General features: G+C 35.4%; 2 protein-coding genes across 4 annotated transcripts; both read left to right on the top strand.

Moving 5' to 3' along the window:
• Nucleotides 1-1866: 1866 nt before the first annotated feature.
• Nucleotides 1867-24956, top strand: LOC130748832 (ERBB-3 BINDING PROTEIN 1). 3 transcript variants are annotated; one of them, XM_057602078.1, is made up of 11 exons: nucleotides 1867-2006; nucleotides 2150-2166; nucleotides 18171-18270; nucleotides 18427-18511; nucleotides 18653-18802; nucleotides 18918-19071; nucleotides 23388-23603; nucleotides 23724-23860; nucleotides 23948-24039; nucleotides 24140-24319; nucleotides 24630-24956. In XM_057602078.1, the coding sequence occupies exons 3-11, from the start codon at nucleotides 18180-18182 to the stop codon at nucleotides 24695-24697; spliced, it is 1173 nt and encodes a 390-aa protein (XP_057458061.1). In that variant the 5' UTR covers nucleotides 1867-2006; nucleotides 2150-2166; nucleotides 18171-18179; the 3' UTR covers nucleotides 24698-24956. The 3 variants fall into 3 exon arrangements, with proteins under 3 accessions (XP_057458061.1, XP_057458060.1, XP_057458059.1); XM_057602077.1 differs by lacking the exons at nucleotides 1867-2006; nucleotides 2150-2166 and adding an exon at nucleotides 17780-18012 and having other exon boundaries at nucleotides 18142-18270; XM_057602076.1 differs by lacking the exons at nucleotides 1867-2006; nucleotides 2150-2166 and adding an exon at nucleotides 17780-17952 and having other exon boundaries at nucleotides 18142-18270.
• Nucleotides 2156-8219, top strand: LOC130748831 (ERBB-3 BINDING PROTEIN 1-like). The gene is made up of 9 exons (XM_057602075.1): nucleotides 2156-2278; nucleotides 2494-2578; nucleotides 2697-2846; nucleotides 2961-3114; nucleotides 6626-6841; nucleotides 6954-7090; nucleotides 7188-7279; nucleotides 7380-7559; nucleotides 7900-8219. The coding sequence occupies exons 1-9, from the start codon at nucleotides 2188-2190 to the stop codon at nucleotides 7965-7967; spliced, it is 1173 nt and encodes a 390-aa protein (XP_057458058.1). The 5' UTR covers nucleotides 2156-2187; the 3' UTR covers nucleotides 7968-8219.

Consider the following 24956-nt stretch of genomic DNA (forward strand, 5'->3'; position numbering starts at 1 on the left):
TAGTTTTTTGTCAACTTGAATAAAAATCATAATAAAATTTAATTAAAATTATTAATTACAAAAAATATTAAATTATTTAGAATCTAAAAATTTATTAATAATAAATATCTTCATCTCACTCCCAGAAATAAAAAAAAATCTTTAACCTAAAATCCATTTTTCAACATTTATCATCTCTCCAACTACCGACAATCAAACCTGGAAAAAAACCCCAAGAACCTTTAGTCTCTGCTTTTCTCCTTCCTTTTCTTCCTCCTTTGAGTCCTTTCTCTCTTTCATGTGCACTCCCTCCTCCATTTCCCAACCTAAAACCCAATCTCCTAACCCTCAACCTTTTTGTGCTCATCCAACAATAAAAGTAGAGAGACCCAGAACTTCATAAAAGGAGAAGGGGAAGAACAAATGAAGAAAAGAAACCCAACAAAAAAAATCTCTAAAATAAGGGGAAGAACAAATGGTGAAAAGAAACTCGTAAAAGGAGAATGGGAAGAAGAAACGAAGAATAGAGAAGAAGAAATGGAGGAAAGAAATCAAGAAACTCCAATCAATGTTCTCTTTCTCCGAACTATTGAGATTTGAAGGAAAGGGGAAGGAGAAATGGAGAAATCATGGAGATTTGAAAGAATCCCTCAAAGGAAACGACGTCGGAGCAAAAATCGACACAGTACCAAGCATCATGCTTTTGGGCCACAAAGTTCTAAAATAAAATAAAAAATTTAAAATTGAATTTTTTGAATTAAGAAACAGAGAACTTCATCACCTAAACCTAACATCCACATTATAACTTTACTATCTACGATTGGTTTGCTTACATCACACTTTATCTTCTTCTCATTCTAACTCAGTTGCATATTTATCTACTTGTAACCCATCGTTGCACACTTCATATGAAGTTCTCATTGACTGTTCAATATATTATGTTGCAGAAATAGTGGGCTCTCACGAATTTTACACCTATGCTGAACGCAATGGAAATTGTGGTGTGTATCTAAAAGTGAGCAAATGTACCTCGTTTATGTTTCAAAACCTCAATCAATGTCTCGTATTTAATATAAAAAACAAAGTCTCATATCCAGTCCCACTGTCATGTGAGCGTTATTGGATTGACTCATGTGACAGATACTTGTGCTCCAAAAATTAAATTGTTTTTGCAATTCTAAAATAAGTTTGTTGAAAGGAAAATATTTGTCTCGGCTCCTAAAGATTGAAACCTTTGACTAAAGGATTTAAAGAAACACTTTTAACCAATGCTCTGCATTCATTGAGTAACGATAGTTTTATTTTGGTACATAAGCTAAAAAGCAAGAAAAGCCTAAAACCTCGCAGAAGGAACCCCTAAGACATCATTAGCAATCAATTCTAACAAACCCAAAGATGGAGAGGACAGAACCACTTTCTCAAAAGAGCTCTGAATACCAATCCTTGTAAGAGCATTTGCAACAACGTTGCCTTTTCACGATGAATGTGGGCAAGCAAACGAACAGGGGCTTTCACCTCCAACAACAACAACACACAGTACTGATGCATCGTATCTACATCCTCTAAAATAAGCCGAATAACACAACCTACCGAGAAAGACAAACAACGACTTTCATCTCCAACAACAACACACAGTACTAGTACTGATGCATCGTATCCACATCCTCTGAAATCGGCCGAATAGCCACCTGCGAATCAAACTAAACAACAAGAGTAACCATAGTTAAATGTAATGAAAAACTAGCCTTTTTTTTTCTTGATAAGAAATGAAAAACTAACTAATTGAATAATTTCTTTTGTGACATTGTGTGTGGGCTAAGGGTTTGCCTGCTTAGTAGCCATAAACGGTAAGAAAGCAAAAACCCTGGAAAAGTCCTATATAAACCGATAACCCTAATTAGCGGCACCGCAACTGCACCAGCCACACCAGCACCGTTTTCACTCTCTCTGTTGCTGCAACTCTCCCCTTCACCTTCTCAATTCTCATTCCTTCGCTGATTCTTCCGCACTCAATCCAACCCTTCAAGGTGAGTAACGCTTTAAGGAGATTCAGTTCCTGAAAGCTCTATATGAGTTTCATTTTTTTTTTTCGGTTTTTGATGCCATGTTCAGATACCCATTTGGATTAAGTTTTGATTTTTGGTTTCCATTTCTTGTGGGGTGTTTTCAGAATCAGAAGTCACAGGGGGTTCATTTGGCGGAGCTACCATGTCGGACGATGAGAGGGAGGAGAAGGAGTTGGATCTTACCTCTCCTGAAGTTGTCACCAAATACAAGAGCGCCGCAGAGATCGTTAACAGTGTGTTCCATTTCCTCTCTTGTCTCAAATTCTATATGGGTTTTTGTTTTTGAACACATTGGTTTTACTAATTTGATTTTGATGGGTTTTGATTGAAGCTCACTGTTTAATTTGATTTTTTAGTGGTTTTTCTCATTGGTTTTACAAATTTGATTTTGATGGGTACAAATGATAAATAATGCCATTTTCTGTGTGGTGTTTTGAAAATTAAACAGAGGCTTTGCAGTTAGTTATTTCGGAATGTAAACCGAAGGCGAAGGTTGTGGACATTTGTGAGAAAGGGGATTCATATATTAGAGAGTAAGCCTTATACTACTTAATCATGCCTCAGTTGGTTTTTATAGGCTTGTATAATCTCTGTTCTATTTTGTTTGTTTGTGGTTTTAGCTTATGGGGTGTGGTGTGTTTTTTAATATAGGCAAACTGGTAGCATGTACAAGAATGTGAAGAAGAAGATTGAGAGAGGTGTTGCCTTCCCAACATGCTTATCTATTAACAACACTGTTTGTCACTTCTCTCCGCTGGCCAGCGATGAAACAGTGTTGGAAGAAGGTGATCTGCTGAAAATGTAAGACTTTTTTCGAAGCGTGTTTTTTGTGATAAATAGTGACAGTATGGTCATTACATTTTTTCTGGCTGTTATTGGTCATCAGATAGTAATGGTGTATTTGGTTGTTTACAGTGATATGGCTTGTCATATTGATGGGTTCATTGCTGCCGTCGCGCACACTCACCTTGTTCAGGAAGGGCCAGTTACAGGACGGGCCGCTGATGTCATTGCGGCAGCAAACACTGCTGCTGAAGTGGCCTTGAGGCTTATAAGGCCTGGGAAGAATGTAAGAAGTTTCTTCCTGTATCTGCTTTTGTATGACTTTAGTTGTTTTGGACTTTCACTTGTAATCTTTTTTTGTGTACCTTTAGGTTGATTCTATGACATTGATCTTATATTTGGCTTCAGTGTGTGTGATGAATGATAACATGGTTCGATTTCTCACCATAGTGGATCCATTTTTTTTCCAAAAAGAGCTAGTTGATTGGTTTATTTGCGTGTTTACTTGCATTTCGTTGATACATACTTGTAGCTTTGATATGGGTATCAATATCCATGTATACATGGTCTAGGTATGGATTTAATACGTGAAACAACTCTAACGGTGAATCATCCTAGTTTTGAAAATGGCATTAATGTGAAAAGTTTCAGTGAGTTTCGTCTTTTAAACACTTAAGGTCTCCTCTTCTGTCTTTGACTTGATATCATGTTATGTATTCTTACTGGATACCTGGTGTTCTTTGCCGAACTAATGTACTTATTGCCTGTATGAAGTTGTGTGCTGAGTTACTCTTTTTCTTTTGGTATTTTCCTTTTCTCTGTTGAATTTCTGTAGTTACTTAATATTTGACATCTGCAGAAATTCCCATAATTTCTTACTTTCTGCCAATTTTCATTGGGTTGCCTACTATATACTGCCTATAGTGGTCCTTTATCTTCCTTGTTCACTTTGGTCTCTAAATGATGAAAACTATTTTCAGCTCAGGATAACCTCCCGTGAAGCTTTGTTGTCATAGTTACACTGATAGAGATCTCCCTCTCCTAAAATATTTTGTTTTTTATCTTAACATCCATGTTTTCTACTTTTTCCTTTTCTCTGTTGAATTTCTGTAGTCCCTTAATATGCGACATCTGCAGAAATTTCCTTCATTTCTTTCTTTCTGCCAAATTTCATTGGGTTGCTTACTATATACTGACTATAGTTATCCTCTATCTTCCTTGTTCACTTTGGTCTCTAAATGATGAAAACTATCTTCAGCTCAGGATAATCTCCAGTGATGCTTTATTGTCATAGTTACACTGATAGAGATCTCCCTCTCTTCTAAAATATATTTTTTTTATCTTAACATCCATGTTTTCTACTTTTTCCTTTTCTCTGTTGAATTTATGTAGTTCCTTAATGTGTGACATCTGCAGGAATTTCCTTCATTTCTTTCTTTCTGCCAAATTTCATTGGGTTGCTTACTATATACTGCCTATAGTTATCCTCTTTCTTCCTTGTTCACTTTGGTCTCTAAATGATGAAAACTATATTCAGCTCAGGATAATCTCCAGTGAAGCATTATTGTCATAGTTACACTGATAGAGATCTTCCTCTCTGCTAAAATATTTTGTTTCTCATCTAAACATTCATGTTTTCTATATTTTCCTCTTCTCCGTTGAATTGCTTTCGTTTCTTAATATGTTACATCTGCAGGAATTCGCTTTGTTTCTTTCTTCCTGTGAAATTGTACTGGTTGCTTCGTATATTCTGCCTATAGTAATCCTTTTCCTTCTTCACTTTGGTCTCTAAATGATGAAAACTATCTTCAGCTCAGGATAATCTCCAGTGAAGCTTTATTGTCATAGTTACACTGATAGAGATCTCCCTCTCCAAAAATATTTTGTTTCTTACCTTAATTAATAACATTCATGTTTTTTTTTTTTTCCTGTTCTCTGTTGTATTTCTGTAGTTACTTAATGTGACATCTGCAGGAATTCCCTTTGTTTCTTTCTTCCTGCCAAATTTCATTAGGTTGCTTTGTATATACTGCCTACAGTGATCCTCTTGTGCACTTTTGATCTCTAAATGATGAAAACTAACTTCAGCCCAGGATAATCTCCAGTGAAGCTTTATTGTCATAGTTACACTGATAGAGATCTCTCACTCTGCTAAAATATTTTGTTTCTTATCTTATTATCCATGTTTTCTATTTCTTACTCTAATCAGTTTTAATTCATGCCAGTTGGGTTCTATTTCTCTTATGGAATGCTTTCTGTTATGCATGGTTATTTTACTTTTGAGTTCCTTTCACTTTTTTTTGAAATTGTATGAAAAATAATTATAGGATATATCTCATTTTTATTTCCATTTTCCCGCTACCTCTTTGACTTATCTTTACAATTTTGATGAACTGATCTCCATATGATGAAGACATCATAGGCTATGGATGAACACCAATGTTGCCTATATGATGAAACGCTTACGAAAAGCTAAGGACATTGTCCAGTGAAGCTTATGCCATTGTTACTCGGGCAGGTCATGCCATTGGTTTCCTCTTCTTCTCCCTGTTGCCAAAACTAAGATTTTGCTTAAATAATAGTACCATGATTGTGCTGATTTCAGTGTCAGTACAGTACTTAATTAATGTGATTTAGAAATGGCAACTTTGCCAGGTTATCAATTCCATATTGTTATCCTCTTTTCCCTGTTGCCTAAAGAGATTTGGCTTAAGTAATAGTACCATTGTTGTGCTGATTGCAGTGTCAGTACAGTTATCTATTGTGGCCAACATAGTATACTATTGAATGATTGTGCTATTTAACTTGTAAAATGTGATGTGATTTAGAAATGGCAACTTTGCCAGGTTATCAATTCTATATTGTTATCCTCTTTTCCCTGTTGCCTAAAATGATTTGGCTTAAGTAATAATACCATGATTGTGCTGATCTCACAGTGTCGGTAGAGTTATTTATTGTGGCCAACATAGTATAATATTGAATGATTGTGTTATTTATCTTGCAAAATGTGATTTAGAAATGGCAACTTTGCCAGGTTATCAATGCCATATTGTTATCCTCTTTTCCCTGTTGCCTAAAGAGATTTGGCTTATGTAATAGTACCATGATTGTGCTGATCTCACAGTGTCAGGACGTTATTTATTGTGGCCAACATAGTATAATATTGAATGATTGTGCTATTTATCTTGTAAAATGTGATTTAGAAATGGCAACTTTGCCAGGTTATCAATTCTATATTGTTATCCTCTTTTCCCTGTTGCCTAAAATGATTTGGCTTAAGTAATGGTACCATGATTGTGCTGATCTCAGTGTCAGTACAGTTATCTATTGTGGCCAACATAGTATAATATTGAATAATTGTGCTATTTATCTTAGAAAATGTGATTTAGAAATGGCAACTTTGCCAGGTTATCAATTGCATATTGTTATCCTCTTTTCCCTGTTGCCTAAAGAGATTTGGCTTATGTAATAGTACCATGATTGTGCTGATTTCACAGTGTCAGTACAGTTATCTATTGTGGCCAACATAGTGTACTATTGAATGATTGTGCTATTTATCTTGCAAAATGTGATTTAGAAGTTATTTATTCTTTGCTGCATCATAGTAGTTGAATGGTTAGTGCATGTTTTGCTTTTATTGTGTTATTCCTTGTTTTAACAAAATTTATTGCAACAGTTTTAGATGAGATTATTATTTGGGTGTTGCAAAGCTAATTAACTGTTTTTTTTTGTAGTCATGTAACTTAATAGGTGGCAACAATTTTTTTTATTAATGTTGTTATTTTTATATTTGACAGAACAAGGACGTAACTGATGCAATTCAGAAGGTTGCTGCTGCCTATGATTGTAAGATTGTTGAGGGTGTTCTTAGCCACCAAATGAAGCAGTTTGTGATTGATGGGAATAAGGTTGTGCTAAGTGTATCGAATCCAGACACGAGGGTTGATGATGCCGAGTTTGAGGAGAATGAAGTTTATGCAATTGATATTGTAACGAGCACTGGGGAAGGCAAGGTAATTTGTTTTAATATGTGTGTGTGTATATATATATATATATATATATATATATATTTATCAATATGGCGGCTTCTGAACCATTGTTAAGTAAAATTTCTATCATTTGCAGCCTAAGCTGTTGGATGAAAAGCAGACTACTATCTATAAGAGGGCTGTTGACAAGAGCTATCACTTGAAGATGAAAGCATCTAGGTTCATTTTCAGTGAAATTAACCAAAAGTTCCCTATCATGCCATTCTCTGCTAGGTATTTTGATCGCTGGCATGTTTATATTATGATATTCAAACTCTACTGTCTGAGCTTTGAATCTCTTTGTTACGACAAATGAACTCTTTCATTATAGGGCTTTGGAAGAGAAGAGAGCTCGCCTGGGTTTGGTGGAATGTGTGAATCATGAGCTCCTTCAGCCTTACCCTGTTCTGCATGAAAAGCCTGGTAATTTTGTATTAATGTATTTCGCTAGTAAAATTATTAGATCCCCATTATCATACTTGTGTGAGCCCTTGTATGACTTACATTATTGGTTATTTCTCAGGTGATTACGTTGCACACATCAAATTTACAGTCTTGCTAATGCCCAACGGATCAGACCGTATCACATCTCATCCACTCCAGGAATTGCAGACCACTAAAACAGTTGAAGATCCTGAAATTAAGGCCTGGCTAGCATTGGGCACCAAGTCAAAGAAGAAAGGTGGTGGAAAGAAGAAGAAAGGTAGGCCTGAAACCTGAATCTAGCATGATCTATTCATTCATGTCCTGTCGAAGCACTCTTGGGCCGTGGACTATTTATGCTATGCCATCATGCCTTTTATTTATTTATCCAGATTTTCTGTCCCTAAATGATCTCAATTTTGTTCCACCAATGAAATCTTGCATTGTCAATTTTAAAGTAGAGGAATGGCTTTTAATTGACATGTCAAAATGTTATTGGTGAGACAGTTTGGGGAATGAAGATTTCAATCCTGTGTTGCCTTTTGCATCAACTGCATCGTTTATGTGGTGATTTAAATATATTATTCATGGAGGCTCAAGAATTGCTTGGTTGTTTGCAGGTAAGAAGGGGGCTGAAGCTGAGCCTGTGGAGGCAACAAATGGTGCCACTCCACAAGAGCAAGATTGAGTGTCTCAAAAAAAAATCTTTGATTTCTCTTTTGGTCCCTTTCAATTTTGGTACATTTTTCACCTAGTTGTATCTGTTTGAATGTGAATTAAGTATACCATTTGGACGTCCAATGTTAATAGGAATCTCCATCTGCTGATTCCAGCGCTACCTGTCTTGAATGCTGCAGGCCTGATTAATCATGAATCACAAATGCCTGCTTTGTTGAGGGATTTATTTAATAGGAAAAAAAAAACAAATTTTAGAACTTTATTTAATGTCTCGTTTGAAATAGGTATAACTATTTACCTTGAGGTTAGTGAAGCTAATGTTTTGTATGTACCCATAATTTTAGACTGGTATATAGGAGCCATGGATACTAATTGATGAACAATGGGCGCTCTTTCTCTAGGCTCTGAACCTAACCCTGCAGCACTTTCAAACACCTCACCACCCGGCCATGTCGTTTTGTGTTATTTCACCCATCAGAAGCAGCGGGCTTCATCCGCCTCATGGTTTCATCACCATGATTTGAATACTCTATGAAATCATCAAAGCACCCGTGCCCTCAAACCCATAAATCCCAGTTCCTAAACACAACTCCAACCCAGAACTATATGTCCTCAACAATGGCAATCATGTTCCTCACACAAGAATCCCAAACCCTAAAACCTCTAATCTTGAAAGCTCAATCTTGAAATTAGTTTGTAATGGAAAGCCGTAGGGTATTGGCAAAGAGAACAAGGACGAGGTTGAGGGAATCAAAAGAGTCCAGTATGGGAACAAACAAGGGTAAAGGAGTGTGCACAATGTTAGGAGGGAGTGGATTGGAGCAAACAAGAGTAAAGGAGTGTGTGCAATGTGGGAGCCCTTGGGAGTGATTTAGAGCATGGGAGTGTAGGAGGGAGGAAGAGGGTTGAATCAGTGGCCCTGGAGTGGAGAAGTTGTTGATGAATTAATAGGATAGATTTTTTTTTACATGGCGGGCCAAAGCCTAAAAAAAGAACTAGGGAGAAGAAAAGACATGCTTCCCAAGAAGGAGAGATAAGGTTGCACTAGCGAACCAATTGGCAAATGTGTTACACTCCCTATTAGTAAAGGTGAATAAGACACCCCCATGGAAAGCAACACCCTGAGCAATCTGGTCAATAATATCAGCATAAGGGTGGTTTCGAGCTTGTAGAGAGGAGACCAAGCGAATTGCTTCTAAGGAGTCGCTCTCAACGATGACCAGTTAAGATACCGAATAACTCAGTCAAAAGCGAATTGGATAGATCAACATCCGAGATCTGCCCATGAGACAAGAGAATGGACATATGATCCAACTTCAATTGTGGCTCAAAAAAAGGGTTCAACCAGGAAGACTTAAAGACAACTCTATCTAGCCGCTCCCTAACTCGCCACCACTCCTAAGTAAAGGCGGGCCTTGGAAGTTAATATCAATCATTGAGCAAACCTGCATGAAGTCCCTAAATTTTTTCATAGAGAAATATTTGGTCGTGCCCCTCCCTTTTTCTCCAAGGCTAGAAGGTATGCATTAAAATCACCAAGCACCACCGACATAAATCCTTCTAATATTGTCCCAAAGGACATTCCTCGAGACCAAATTCGAGCTACCATAGACAAAAGTCGCTAGAAAGGTACCATGGCTTCGCTTCGGCGTAATATGGGCATGAACGAACTAAAAGTGAGACTCCAAGACCTACACTTCTACTTCCTAATTGTTCCTCAAGACCTAGATGCCACCCGAGAAACCCACGACCTACACAACAAAATACTTATCAAACCCCATTTTTTTTATGATATTATGAACCCTAGACCAGCTGACTTGAGTCTCAAACATAACAACACGTCTAAGATAGTGTCTAAAAATCATATCCTTGAGAAGGAGGGGAACTCCTTTAGTAGCAGCACCCCTAATATTCCAACACATTGTGTTCATCATTAAAACAAGATAAATAAAGAAACATAAGTTACTGAGAACTCTTTGGGAACGTAGGAGATAAACTTTTTTCTTTATCCCTGCAACCCTCCCTATGGTACATTCCGGAGGAACGAGAAGTACTCTGTGCGCTGGGAATTCTACGCCCTGGATAATCGACATATGCATAGGATGTGGGAGAATATGAGCCTGTTTGATTGCAGTTTTAGTTTTTAGTTTTTAAAACAATTTTTAGAAATAGTTTTTAAAAAGCTGTTTTGTTTTTTAGTTTTAAAAACTGAAAATAAGAACGGTTTTCAAAAACAGTTTTTGAAAATAAGTCGTATCAAACAAGTTTTCAGTTTTTAAAAACTGCAAACAAACAGGCCTTATGTCTCTCCTGAGAGTCAGGGCTGGCCCAAGGGTCAAGCGACCCAAGCAAGGGCTTTAGGCCTCCAAAAAAAAATTAAAGTAAAAAAAGGCCTCATATTTTTGTAAACAAAGCCTCAAAAAAAAAAACTTTTGTTACTCACTGTTATATGTTAGTTGTTTCTTCCCTAATTTTTCTCAAAAAACATAATTGATAATTACTAGAAATTAGCAAACTTAATTGACAGTTAATTGACCTTACCTATTCTTTTTCTTCACCATTCATTCTTTGACTTTTCATTTTCTCTCAACTTGGAAATAGTTCAGTTTAGTACAACTTTTCATGTAACCTTTCTTTTCCACCTTTTCACCTTTCATTCTTAATTGAGACTCAAATCCTAATCTCGTTCTCTACCTTCCCTGCCATTCTCTCTCAGTCTCTCAAAAATATTCTCTTAAGTCTTCAATCTTTGTCTCTCATTTGTCAAACAATAAGAACCGTAAGACGTAAGTAGTAGTACTAAATTGCTTATTTTTATTTTACTGTTGATTTTTATGATTGTTCGTGTGGGAGGAAGAAAATATATAACCTGACTTTGTTTTGATTTGTCCTATTGCTACTGCTATTGCCTATTGGTTCCCTTTTTTCTTGCTTACTATTGTCTCTTTTCATCCTTCGCTTGGTCCTTTTTGTGTTTCTGGCTTATTTAGTTTATTGTTTTTTTTTCCTTTGTTCTTGTATCTTGGTTACTTTGTTGTGGCTGTACTTTAACTTGGGAAAGTTTCTTTATTTCCAAGACCTTTTTTTATCTCTATATAATTTCTCTTTCAAAAAAAAATTATTGGTTCTTGTTGCAGTTTGATTCTTCAAATGACACCCCTTTTGGTTTGATTCTGCGGGATACTTGCCCTTGTTGTTTTCTGCTCAGCTTGCTGGTAATCTCTTGCGGCTAGTTTTGCAATTGCACTTTTGGTTCTCAACACCAGGTTTTATTTTTCTAGTTCTTTCCCTAATTGATTTAGCATACTAATTGATTTAGTTGAACAATTTATTTTAGTTTTTTTTATTTTGAAATATATAAATGTCAACTAGAAAATTTGAATCAGGTTATTCAAAACTTATTCAAAACTGAAAAAAAAAGAAAAGACTTGAAGCTTTGGTCACAAAAAGGGGCTTTAGATAAATTTGTTAAAAAAAGTAAATTTGAAAATACAAGTGGTAGCTCATTGAATGAACAAGTGAACAATATAGGCGCAAATGAAAATATGGAAGAAGAAATGGTTAATGAACAAGTCACTTCAAATGAAAATAGAGATGATGTCTTTGTTTTAGAGCAAGGTAATACTATAGGCACGAATGAAAGTGCAAATGAAAATATGGAAGAAGAAATGGTTAATGAACAAGTCACTTCAAATGAAAATAGAGATGATGTCTTTGTTTTAGAGCAAGATAATACTATAGGCACAAATGAAAGTGAAAATAGAGAAGTATTGATTAATGAACAAGATTGCATTGATTTGCAAACTCACAATGAAGATATAGAAGAAGTATTAGAACAATCCAATTCTAAAAATATATATGACCCGAGTCAATGGACAAATATTGATACAAATTTGACAGATTTTCTAGTAACCAATGGTCCTACTAAAGTTATTGATATTGATTTTCCTAAGGATGAATTTGCTAGACACTTTTCTCCATCATTTTACTTTCAAAAATTGCCCAACGGAGAAAAGCTTGAAAGAAGATGGTTGATTTATTCTCAAGATTTAGATAAAGTATTTTGCTTTTGTTGTAAATTATTTAATACTCTTACTAGTACTAGTAAATTAGCAAATGAAGGTAGTCGGGATTGGAGAAATATCAGTTCTAAGTTGAAAGATCATGAGAAAAGCAGTGAGCACATTATTAATATGAGTTCATGGATTGAATTAGAAATAAGATTATTGAAAAATAAAACAATTGACAAACATGTTCAAGAAAAAATTAATATAGAAAAATAACATTGGAGAAATGTGTTGTTTAGAATCATTGCAGTTGTTAAAACTCTTGGAAAAAATAACTTAGCCTTTCGTGGAACAAACGAAAATATTTACCAAGAAAATAATGGAATTTTTTTAAGTCTAATTGAAATGATTGCAGAATTTGATCCCGTAATGAAAGAACACATTCGTCGTGTAAAAGATAATGAAATTCATAACCATTATCTTGGACATAGAATACAAAATGAATTAATAAATTTGCTTGCAAATGAGATTAAAACAAAAATTATAACAAAAGTTGTTAATGCAAAGTATTTTTCAATCATACTTGATTGTACTCCTGATGTAAGTCATAAAGAGCAAATGTCTATCATATTAAGGTTTGTGGATTTTTCTTCAACCCCAATACAAGTAAATGAATATTTTTTAGAATTTTTAATAGTAGATGATACAACTGGCAAAGGTCTTTTTGATGTTTTTATGAATGAACTAAATACTATTGGACTTGATATTAGTAACTTAAGAGGACAAAGTTATGACAATGGATCTAATATGAAAGGAAAACATCAAGGAGTTCAAAAAAGGTTTTTAGACATTAATCCTAGATCATTTTATACACCATGTGGTTGTCATAGTCTAAACTTGGTACTTTGTGATATGGCTAATTGTTGTTCTAAAGCTACATCATTTTTTGGAGTAGTGCAACGTATATATACAATATTTTCTTCTTCTACCAAAAGATGGAAAATTCTACAAGATCATATTCCTAGCCTAACTCTTAAATCATTGTCACAGACACGTTGGGAAAGTCGAATTGAAAGTGTAAAAGCTTTAAGATTTTAAACGTCACAAGTAAGGGATGCTTTATTGAAATTAGCCAAAGTTAGTGATGAAACTAAAATAAAGAGTGAAGCTGAATGTTTGGCAACTTATGAGCTTGAAAATTTTGAATTTTTGTTAGGTATGACTATTTGGTATGAGATTTTGTTTGCGGTAAACTCAATTAGTAAAAATTTGCAATCAAAAGATATGTGTATTGATGTTGCTATAGAGCAATTGAAAGGACTTATTTCTTATTTTAAAAAATATAGGGAAGATGGATTTGAAACTGCCATAATTTCTGCTAAAGAAATTGCTATTGAAATGGATATAGAACCCAAATTTCGTGAAAAACATATTATTCGTAGAAAAAAACAATTTGATGAAATTGCTGATAATGAAGTTCTAAAATCTCCTGAAGAATCATTTAAATCTGACTACTTTTTGTACATAGTAGATCAAGCAATTACTTCATTTCAAAGTAGATTTGAACAATTTAAAATATATCAAGATATTTATGGTTTTCTATTTAGTATTAAGAAGTTAAAGTCTTTAGAAATTGATAGTTTAAAAAAATCTTGTCTTAACCTTGAACATTCATTAAAACACAATGAAAATTCTGATATTGATGGATTAGACTTATTTTCAGAATTGAAAATTTTAAGAGAAATCATACTAGTTGAAAATGATACTCCAATTGACATACTTAATTATATTATTAAACTTGATTCTTTTCCAAATGCTTTTATTGTTTGTAGAATAATGTTGACAATTCTTGTAATCGTTGAGTCAGCGGAAAGAAGTTTTTCAAAATTAAAATTAATAAAATCTTATCTTAGATCAATTATGTCTCAACAAAGATTAAATGGATTAGCTTTGTTATCAATTGAAAAAGACATGTTAAATCAAATTGATTATGAAAATTTAATAAATGATTTTGCATCTAAAAAAGCTCGAAAAATAAATTTTAAATGACAAAAATTGAACGTAATTATTTTTTTAAATAAAAATGCATCAGTTTAAAGTTCGCTTTAGGCCTCATTTTGTGTTGGGCCGGCCCTGCTGAGAGTTGAGAGAATTAAATTTGTATTAAAGGTATTTATACCTTGTGTCGTACCCCTTAGCATGGCTAATCGCTTCCAATTTAAATTTTGACGTTGACCAGTAGCCTTTGGCTTCGAGTCGGCATTAGAAATGAGCCTCGCTCACTTTGTCGGCCCAAAATTTGTGCCTCCAATGATGACTTGGTTGATTGCATCATTAAAGCCATCATAACTCCCTTCCACGTCAGCCCCATCAATTTGGAATTCCATCCTTGTTTCAGCTGTAACCCTCATGAGAATATTCCTCTTTAAATGCTCATCAATCTCAGGTGCCTCATCATTGGCAATGTTATGCTATTCATTGTGTTGTCTACCATTCTGAACGTCTCCTCATTCAGGGCGTTACTCATGTCACCACCATTGCCATGTTTCTCACCTGAATCTCGAGCCCCTTTATGCACAATAATTACCTCATTAAATCCCTCCATATTCAATTTTATATGGCAAGTCTTCTTAAGGTTGATGCCATATGTCGGCATTGAAAACGAGAAGCGGATTTTCAACCGGTGGTTGTGCCATCTTGCGAAGCGGCTTCTTGCTCCTCTCCTCCTAGAAGTTGGCTTCCATTATGGGGTGACTAATTCGGTACTTTAACATGGGGACATTGGTCCCTTTATGCCCAAAACAACTGCATTGGAAACAAATTAGGATCAGGCCCTCATATGTACTCCAGTTCATTCATCTCAGACTTAGACATATGAGTATTCCGAAGATCAACTTCACAATCTTGCAAACCTCACTCCTCACTCTCTCGGCATATTCAGAGGCCCCTATTGGACGAGCCCCCTCCTTCAGAGTGTGAGCACCAATCTTAATCAATTTCTCAATCCCCTTTGCAATCTTACAAAGTAAAATCTTCTCATAGTACTCCATCGGTAGTTTCGGAATCCGGATCCACACTAAGACCCTGTTCACCTCCCCTTCTGTTGGAATTAACTCCGACTTCACTCTAGATGACCAAATAGTGACCCATAATCACCTAAGGGTCGTCGTCAAAGACCGTACTTCAGTCCTCCCAATTCGTGAAGCGAATGACGACGAAGTCACACTCAAGGTCCATCACCTCTAGCTCCCCATCAATCTGCTAGAGTCTCGAGAGCCTAGATTGCAACAACTTAAGCCTGATTTCCTAAGGATTTTGACGAAAATGGCTTTTTCCCACTGCTTACAAGCTTCCCTTCTTTCCCCTCGGGTAATCTCAATCACAGAACATAAAAAGGGTTGTGTGCCTTCTTTTAGTGACCCTTTGGACTCTCTTCCTCTTTTGACCAGCAGTTGCTCTCCTCTGACTCTGAGCCAAAGCAATCCTCAAGAGCTTCATCTTCCTCATCCAGGTTCCCACTATCATTCACCCCTACACAAATGTCCTTGTAGGAGACAATTTTCTGCTTTGGAGGAGGGGACTACCCTCCTACGACCTTTGCCCTGAAAGTGTTGCTCCTTAGTTGATCACTTTCTTCTTGTGACAGGCTGCCGTTTCCACCTTCCCTAGTAAAGCGTCAAGAGGAACTCATTTTTCAGCAAAAGGATTAGGAATTTTTGTAATTTTAATTTTAAAATATTAATATTACTATAATAATTTAATTAAAAATTACGTGACATGTCATGTCAACTTCATTAAACACGTCAGAAATTTTATTCGTAATGCACACATTTTAAACCCAAAGTAATTAAAAATCATCGGGCATGTCACGTGAACTTCATAAAGCGTCAATTTATATGAAAATCAATATATATCGAAAGATCATAATTTGTAACATGTTAGATTATTCTTAAAAATAAAACACGTGTATATATTTGAGAAAGACTTTTATTTTCACGTGATTATCTTAGTGAACATAACATGTGATCCTATTCTAACATTTGAAAAAAAAGGGACATATTCACACATCGAACCTAAAAACTGAGTTAGGTCATAATGTTACTCTCTTTCAGTCTTAGAGTACAAAAGTGCACATATATTTGAATGAGATTCTTCCTCTTATACATATTACACATTTAATCAGTATAGAGCCATTTCTATTTTTTTGCCTCTATACAATTAATGTCTAAATTGTTTCATTCCTAATATCCAGGTCATTCATGATATTAGACCTATAGCGTTAGCCATTGTTTCCATGAGGATGGTCCGTTAGCATTTTTGGGTGACAACAATGTTTCGTGATATCTCGATGTGACTTATATATTAAGATATTATTTTTATATAAAAGGAGCAACTCATTTCACTATCAATACATCATAAATCATACTCCCTCCTATTTATAAGCAACAAAAAAAAAATTCACATAGTTTAAGAAATGTAGTTAAACTAGATAAAATGCATTAAATTTGTCTTGAATTAAAATAAACTTCCAAAATTACCCTTTGTTATTAGTGTTGGAAAGTGAGAAAGAGAGAGAATAATTAATGAGACACATTTTACAAGTTAGAATTAATAAGGGCATCATTGGAAAAAAATAATTAATATAGCTCAAACTTTCATTTGGTTCTTATAAAAAGGACCAAGATTTTTCTTCTCTTTCATGCTTATAAATAGGACCGGAGGGAGTACAACTCTCTTATCTTCTTCTCAAGTTCTATCATGAGAAAAAAAAACTTATTCTCAGTAGGTCTATGATCTAGTTCACATTGAAAGAAGTTTTTTAATCTCGTAAAATATCTAGATATCCACCAAATAAAAGTATTCCATGAAATTGCAAGGTCTTGGTTAAGTGACCATGCCTCAAAGGTTTGAACAATTATAATTTATCAGATTTCAATTCTCGCTATCGAGCATCATGCTTTTGGGCGACACAAAAATATTTTATATGTAATATTTCTAAACTTAATTAAAAGTTGCTAAAACAATTTTTTAATAGAAAAACAAAGAACCTCATCACCTAAACCTAATATCCGCATTATAATTTTGTCATCTATGAATTGTATACTCACATCACACTTTATTTTCTTCTTCTCGTTCTAACTCAGTTGCATCTTTATCTCTTTTTGACTGATTGTTGCATACTTGAAATTACGTTCTCATTGTCTGTCCATTGTGTTTTGTTGTGTAGATAATATTCTCACGAATTCTACACTTATTGTGGAAGTAGTAGTGAGTATATAAAAGTGAGTAAATGTACCTTACATGTTTCAAAACCAGTGTTATCAAATATCTGTCATGGCGGTTTTTTGGCTTTCCACCATGACCGATATCCCGCTTTATGACCGCTATTTTCGTTATATTCCATCATATTCTGTCATTATTTGCCATGTATAACATGATTTTGGCTTGACGCGATAACCCATCATCCGCAATTAATAACATTATTCAAAATCTCTAATAATATCTCATATTCTCACATTGAAGTATTTTGTATAGAAAAATCTATTAAAAGAGCCGATCGCACTAAAAATATAAATGTTATCGGATCAAAATTGACTCAGATACCAAATACTTATGGTCGAAAAACTAAATCGCTTCTAATTTCCAATAAAACTTTGTTGAAAGCCAAATATTTGTCTCCTAAAGGTTGAAACCTTCCACTTAAGGCTCTGCATCCTATGAGTAACTATAGTTTAACTTTAATGTATTAATTAGTATTGATTGATAAAATGAAAACTTGATTGAATAATTTATGCTGTAACATTGTGTGTGGGTAAGAAAGCAAAAACCCTACAACCCAGAAAAGTCCTATATAAACTGATAACCCTAATTAGCGCCACCGCTACTGAGCAACACCAGCACCGTTTTTACACTCTCTGTTGTTGCAACTTTCCCCTTAACCTTCTCATTCATTCACTGATTCTTCCGCACTCAATCGAACCTTGCAAGGTGAGCAACGCCTGTAGAAGATTCAGCTCCTCAAAGCTCTATACAAGCTTCATTTTTCCGGTTTTTGATGCTATAATCTGATACCCAATAAGTCTTCAATTTTTTTTTCCGGTTTTTGATGCTATAATCCGATACCCATTTGGATAAAGTTTTGATTTTTGGTTTCCATTTCTTGTGGGGTGTTTTCAGAATCAGAAGTCACAGGGGGTTCATTTGGCGGAGCTACCATGTCGGACGATGAAAGGGAGGAGAAGGAGTTGGATCTTACCTCTCCTGAAGTTGTCACTAAATACAAGAGCGCCGCAGAGATTGTTAACAGTGTGTTCCATTTCCTCTCTTGTCTCAAATTCTACATGGTTTTTTGTTTCTGATGGGTTCTGATTAAAGCTCACTGTTTAATTTGATTTTAGAGTGCTTTTGTAGTGATAAATAATGCCATTTTCTCTTTGGTTTTTTTTTTTGAAAATTGAACAGAGGCTTTGCAGTTAGTTATTTCGGAATGTAAACCGAAGGCCAAGGTTGTGGACATTTGCGAGAAAGGGGATTCATATATTAGAGAGTAAGGATTATACTACTTAATGATATTCCAGTCTATGTTATTATCTTTTACAAGTTATTTTGGTGTTTTTATAGACTTGTATAAATCTCTGTGTTTTTTTGTGGTTTTAGCTTATGGGGTGTGGTGTGTTTTTTAATAAAGGCAAACTGGTAACATGTACAAGAATGTGAAGAAGAAGATTGAGAGAGGTGTTGCCTTTCCAACATGCTTATCTATCAACAACACTGTTTGTCACTTCTCTCCGCTCGCCAGTGATGAAACAGTGTTGGAAGAAGGTGATCTGCTGAAAATGTAAGACTATGTTTTCAAAGCATGTTTTGTGATAATTAATGGAAGAATGAACACTACATTTTTTTCTGGCTGTTATTGGTCATCAGATGGTAATGGTGTATTTGGTTGGTTACAGTGATATGGCTTGTCATATTGATGGGTTCATTGCGGCTGTGGCTCACACTCACCTTGTTCAAGAAGGGCCAGTTACAGGACGGGCAGCTGATGTCATTGCGGCAGCAAACACTGCTGCTGAAGTGGCCTTGAGGCTTGTAAGGCCAGGAAAGAATGTAAGAAGTTTCTTCCTATAGATGATTTGGATTTTCACTTGTAATCTGTTTTCTTGCATCTTTAGGTTGATTCTATGACTTAGATCTTTTTTTTGTGCTTCAGTTTGTGTGATGACTGATAACGTGGTTGGCTTCAGTTGCTAATTGATTTGTTTATTTGCGTTTTTACTTGCATTTCGTTGATGCATACTTGTACCTTTGATAAGGGTAACGATATAGCGGCTATAGCGCTGCGACACTGCTATAGAGCAGCAGATTCTTGCTTTGCCGCGACTGCGACGTCAGGGCAAATGCGATAAACGTGATGACGGCCGCAAGCGCAATAGCATGTAGATAGCGGAAACAGGGGAAGTGAGAGGGAACACATGCTTTTTAGGGTGTGTTTGTTCCGGGTTTTTATGTTACTTACGTACAAGTGAGAAACCTCTTCTGTTCTGCCTTCTTGCTTCCTCTCATGTTGGACCTTCTCCCCATCATCTCGGCAACTCTGAGTTGCTTCCCCGACGATTTTATGGTGAGTTTCAGCTAGAGTTGTCAATATCGCTTGTCAATAGGGCGTTATTGCGGCGCAATAGCGGCGTAGCGTGGCGGACCGGTGGTTGGCCATGATGCTGGAGGCCATAGCAGACGCAATTGCGGCATCGCGTCTCGAGTGGCGCGAGGAAGAAAGGAGGAAAAACCCCAATCTTCAAAGGAAAAACCCCAAATTGCCCCCAGATTTGAACATTAGGTTAAACTTTTAAAGGGCATTTTGGGGTTTTTGTTATGTTCAATTAAACGCTGCGTTTCACTCCCTGGGGCCTGTGTGATAAAAACCCTACTCAACCGAGGGAAAACCCTAATTCCCCCAGTTTTGAACATCAGGTCAAACTTTTAAAGGGTTTTTTTTGGTGTTTTTGATCAATTTAATGGAACACCCTGTTTTATTCTTCTTCAACCTACAACCTCTGCGATCTTATTCTTTTTTTTCTCGATGAAAAGCTGCAACCTACAACCTTCTTCAACCTACAACCTTTGCCTTGAATGTCTCACATTTTTGAGTTAAGAATGACCATTTTATGCGTTTCATTTTTATTTTTATTTTTATGCAGTTGATTTTTATTTGCACATACAGCTTGTGACACGCTGTTTCTTTGTACAATTTTTTTTACTTATTTTAAGCCTTTAGCTTCCGCTATTTGGCCGCGACGCTATCTGCTATAAGAATTAGCGGATTTTTGGCTTCTCGTGATTTTCCGCGATTAACAACACTACAACACTGCGATTTTTGGCTTCTCGCGATTTTATTATGTGACATCTGTAGGAATTCCCTTTGTTTCTTTCTTCCTACCAAATTTCATTTTGTTGCTTACTAAATACTGCTTATAGTGATCCTCTCTCTTGTTCTCTTTGGTCTCTAAATGATGAAAACTATCTTCAGCTCAGGATAATCTCCAGTGAAGCTTTATTGTCATAGTTACACTGATAGAGATCTACCTCTGCCAAATTATTTTGTTTCTTATCTTAACATCCATGTTTTCTATTTTTTCCTTTTCTCTGTTGAATTTCTTTAGTTACTGACATCTGCAGGATTCCCTTTGTTTCTTTCTTCCTGCCCAATTTCATTGGGTTGCTTCCTATATACTGCCTATAGTGATCCTCTATTTTCCTTGTTCACTTTGGTCTCTAAATGATGAAAACTATCTTCAGCTCAGGACATTCTCCAGTGAAGCTTTAATGTCATAGTTACACTGAGAGATCTCCCTCTCCTAAATTATTTTGTTTCTTACCTTAATAACATTCATGTTTTCCATTTTTTCCTTTTCTCTGTAGTAACTTAATATGTGACATATGCCGGAATTCTCTTTGTTTCTTTCTTCCTGCCAATTTTTATTGGGTTGCTTCGTATATACTGCATACAGTGATCCTCTTGTGCACTTCGATCTCTAAATGATGAAAACTATCTTCAGCTCAGGATATTCTCCAGTGAAGCTTTATTGTCATAGTTACACTGATAGAGATCTCCCTCTCTGCTAAAATATTTTCTTCCTTATCTTATTATCCATGTTTTCTATTTCTTAATCTAATCAGTTTTAATTCATGCCAGTTGGGTGCTATTTCTCTTATGGAATGCTTTCTATTATGAATGGTTATTTCACTTCAGTTCCTTTCACTTTTGGCTGAAATTGTAGAAAAAATAATTATAGGATGTCTCTTTTTTATTTCCAGTTTCCTGCTACCTCTTTGACATATCTTTACAGTTTTGATAAACTGATCTCCATATGATGAAGATGTCATATGAACACCGATGAAGCCTATTTTGGTCATAGTTACACTGATGGATAATCAGTTATCTTCTATCCTATATACCTGAACAACTCTTAAATAACATGCAAGGGCAGTTTACATGGAAAACAATACAGTCAACATCGTCCTTCTTAATGTGATATCTTTAGTTGTTGTAAATAAAACTCTTGTAGAGGGCCTTGCTATATTGCAGTGGATTTGAAATTCATAAGGGACATACTTTCCCTGCTTGTTATTAGCAATTCAATAGGTTTTTATTTAGTTTCAGTTGCAGAGTGCAGTGAGGATTACATTGTTACTTCTCAGTAGATTGATTGGAATTGTTTCTGTGATATAGAATAAGTTTGTTGGCATTGGAATACATTTTTAACTTTGCATTTTCAGTTACCTTAAACACTAATTCATTTGTTTTTGTTTCATACTCCATCAACATGAACTGTACTATTTAGTGTCTGCCAGCAAACTCAATCTTTTTGTTACAACTCTTAATCCTATACGATGAAACACTTTCGAAAAGCTAAGAACATTTGTCCAGTGAAGCTTATGTCATAGTTACTTTGGTAGGTCATGCAATTTATCTTGCAAAATGCAATCTAGAAATGGCAACTTTGCTAGGCTATCAATTACATATTGGTTTCCTCTTTTCCCTGTTGCCTAAACTAAAATTTGGCTTAAACAGTAGTATCATGATTGTGCTGAATTCATAGTCAGGACAGTTGTCTATTGTGGCCAACACAGTGTACTATTGAATGAGTGTGCTATTTATCTTTCAAAATGCAATCTAGAAATGGCAACTTTGCCAGGTTATGAATTCAATATTTGTTTCCTCTTTTCCCTGTTGCCTAAATTAAGACTTGGCTTAAGTAATAGTATCATGATTGTGCTGATTTCATAGTCAGGACAGTTATCTGTTGTGGCCAACATAGTGTACTGATTGTGCTATTTATCTTGCAAAATGCAATCTAGAAATGGCAACTTTGCCAGGTTATTGATTTCATATTGGTTTCCGCCAGTTATCTGTTGCCTAAATGTTAGTACCATGATCGTGCTGATTTCGTAGTCAGAGTACAATTGTCTATTGTGGCCAACATAGTACTTTTCAATGAATTTGTATTATTCCTTGTATAGAGAATAAATGCGTAAATGTAAACGTATGACATCTTAGTAGGTTCCGTATATCTTTGAAGTTTAACTTTAACAACTTGAGTTCTATAAACATATATCTGGAATAATCAGTGTATGTGAAAGCTGTTAATTGCAACTTTGCTGAGACTATATTTACCATATTAATTTTCCTCTTCTCCTTGATGCCTAGCCTAGTACTGGGTGGAAGTTTAGTTTAATTTTGTGCTTATTTTATAACCATTACACTTGTCATGTCTATTACAACCAATATAATTCAAAATTTAAATCACTGTTGTCTAATGTCTAGGTGGATAATTTATAGAAATGGAAACTTTGCCAGGTTATCAATTCTATATTGGTTTCCTCTTTTCCCTGTTGCCTAAACCAATATTCGGCTTAAACTATAGTTTCATGATTGTGCTGATTTTGTAATGAGTACAGTTTTCTATTGTGGCCAACATAGTACATTATTCAATGAATTTGTATAAATCTTTGTATGGAGAAGATAATCATTTTTTTTTTCAATTTAATGGGGAATCTGATACAGAATATGTATTAAGACTCTAGTGATGGCATTGATATTGACTGGAAATTTAGTTTCATATTTATGCTGATTTATATATTTTCTGTTTGTCTATCGTAGGCAACATAGTAACCTATGATAATGTTCTATTTAATACACATGATTGACTTATCCTTTGCTGCATAGTAGACATAGAGTGGTCAGTGCATGTATTGTTTTTATCGTGGTATTCCCTGTTCACATAAATTTTTTATTGCAACAGTCTTAGATGAAATTATTATTTGGGTGTTGGAAAGCTAATTAACTTTTTTTGTTGTAGTCATGTAACTTAGTAGGTGGCAACAACTTTTTTTATTAATGTTGTTATTTTTACACTTGACAGAACAAAGATGTAACTGATGCAATTCAGAAGGTTGCTGCTGCCTATGATTCTAAGATTGTTGAGGGTGTTCTTAGCCACCAAATGAAGCAGTTTGTGATTGATGGGAATAAGGTTGTGCTAAGTGCATCTAATCCAGACACGAGGGTTGATGATGCCGAGTTTGAGGAGAATGAAGTTTATGCAATTGATATTGTAGCAAGCACTGGGGAAGGCAAGGTAATTTAGTTATTTTAATATATGTATATATATATATATATATATATATATATATATATACATATTTATCAGCATGGCGGCTTCTGAACAATTATTAAGTAAAATTTCTATCATTTGCAGCCTAAGCTGTTGGATGAGAAGCAGACTACTATTTATAAGAGGGCTGTTGACAAGAGCTATCACTTGAAGATGAAAGCATCTAGGTTCATTTTCAGCGAAATAAACCAGAAGTTCCCTATTATGCCATTTTCTGCTAGGTAACTTGATCACAGGCATGTTTATATTATGATATTCAAACTAGACAGTCTGAAATTGGAGTCTCTTTGTTACACTTTAAATTATAGGGCTTTGGAAGAGAAGAGAGCTCGTCTGGGTTTGGTCGAATGTGTGAATCATGAGCTCCTACAGCCTTATCCTGTTCTGCATGAAAAGCCTGGTAATATTGTATTAATGTGTTTTGCGAGTGACATCATTAGATCCCCATTATCATACTTGTGTGAGCACTTTCATGACTCAAATTATTGGTTATTTTTCAGGTGATTACGTTGCACACATCAAATTCACGGTCTTGCTAATGCCAAATGGATCAGATCGTATCACATCACATCCACTCCAGGAATTGCAGCCTACAAAAACAGTTGAAGATCCTGAGATTAAGGCCTGGCTAGCACTGGGCACAAAGACGAAGAAGAAAGGTGGTGGAAAGAAGAAGAAAGGTAGGCCTGAAACCTGAATCTAGCATGCTCTTTTCATTCATGCCCTTGTGGAAGCACTCTTGGTCCTTTGACTATTTATGCTATGCCATCATGCCTTGTATTAACCGGATCAAAATCTTCTGTCCCCAAATGGCCACATGAAATCTTGCCCCATGATTTTTAATTGACATGTCATTGTTATTGGCGAGACTGGGAATGTGACAGTTTGGGGAATGGAGATTTCAATCCTGTTTTGCCTAGTGCATAATTTATATGCCGACTTAAATATGTTATTCATGGAATCTTGAGAAATACTTTGTTGTTTGCGCAGGTAAGAAGGGGGCTGAAGCTGAGCCTGTGGAGTCAACAAATGGTGCAACTCCACAAGAGCAAGATTGAGTGTCCCTAAAAATCTTTGATTTCTCTTTTGGTCCCTTTCAATTTTGGTACATTTTTCACCTAGTTGTTGTATCTGTTTGGATGTGAATTAACTATACCATTTGGAAGTCCAATGTTAATAGGAATCTCCATCTGCCGATTACAATGATACTTGACCTGAATGCTGCAGGCCTGATTAATCATGAATCACAAGGTGCCTGTTTTGTTGAGGGATTTATTTAAAAGGAAAAAAAAAATCAAATTTTAGAACTTTATTTTA

This window comes from Lotus japonicus, chromosome 3 (assembly GCF_012489685.1).
Source record: "Lotus japonicus ecotype B-129 chromosome 3, LjGifu_v1.2".
Taxonomy (NCBI): domain Eukaryota; kingdom Viridiplantae; phylum Streptophyta; class Magnoliopsida; order Fabales; family Fabaceae; genus Lotus; species Lotus japonicus.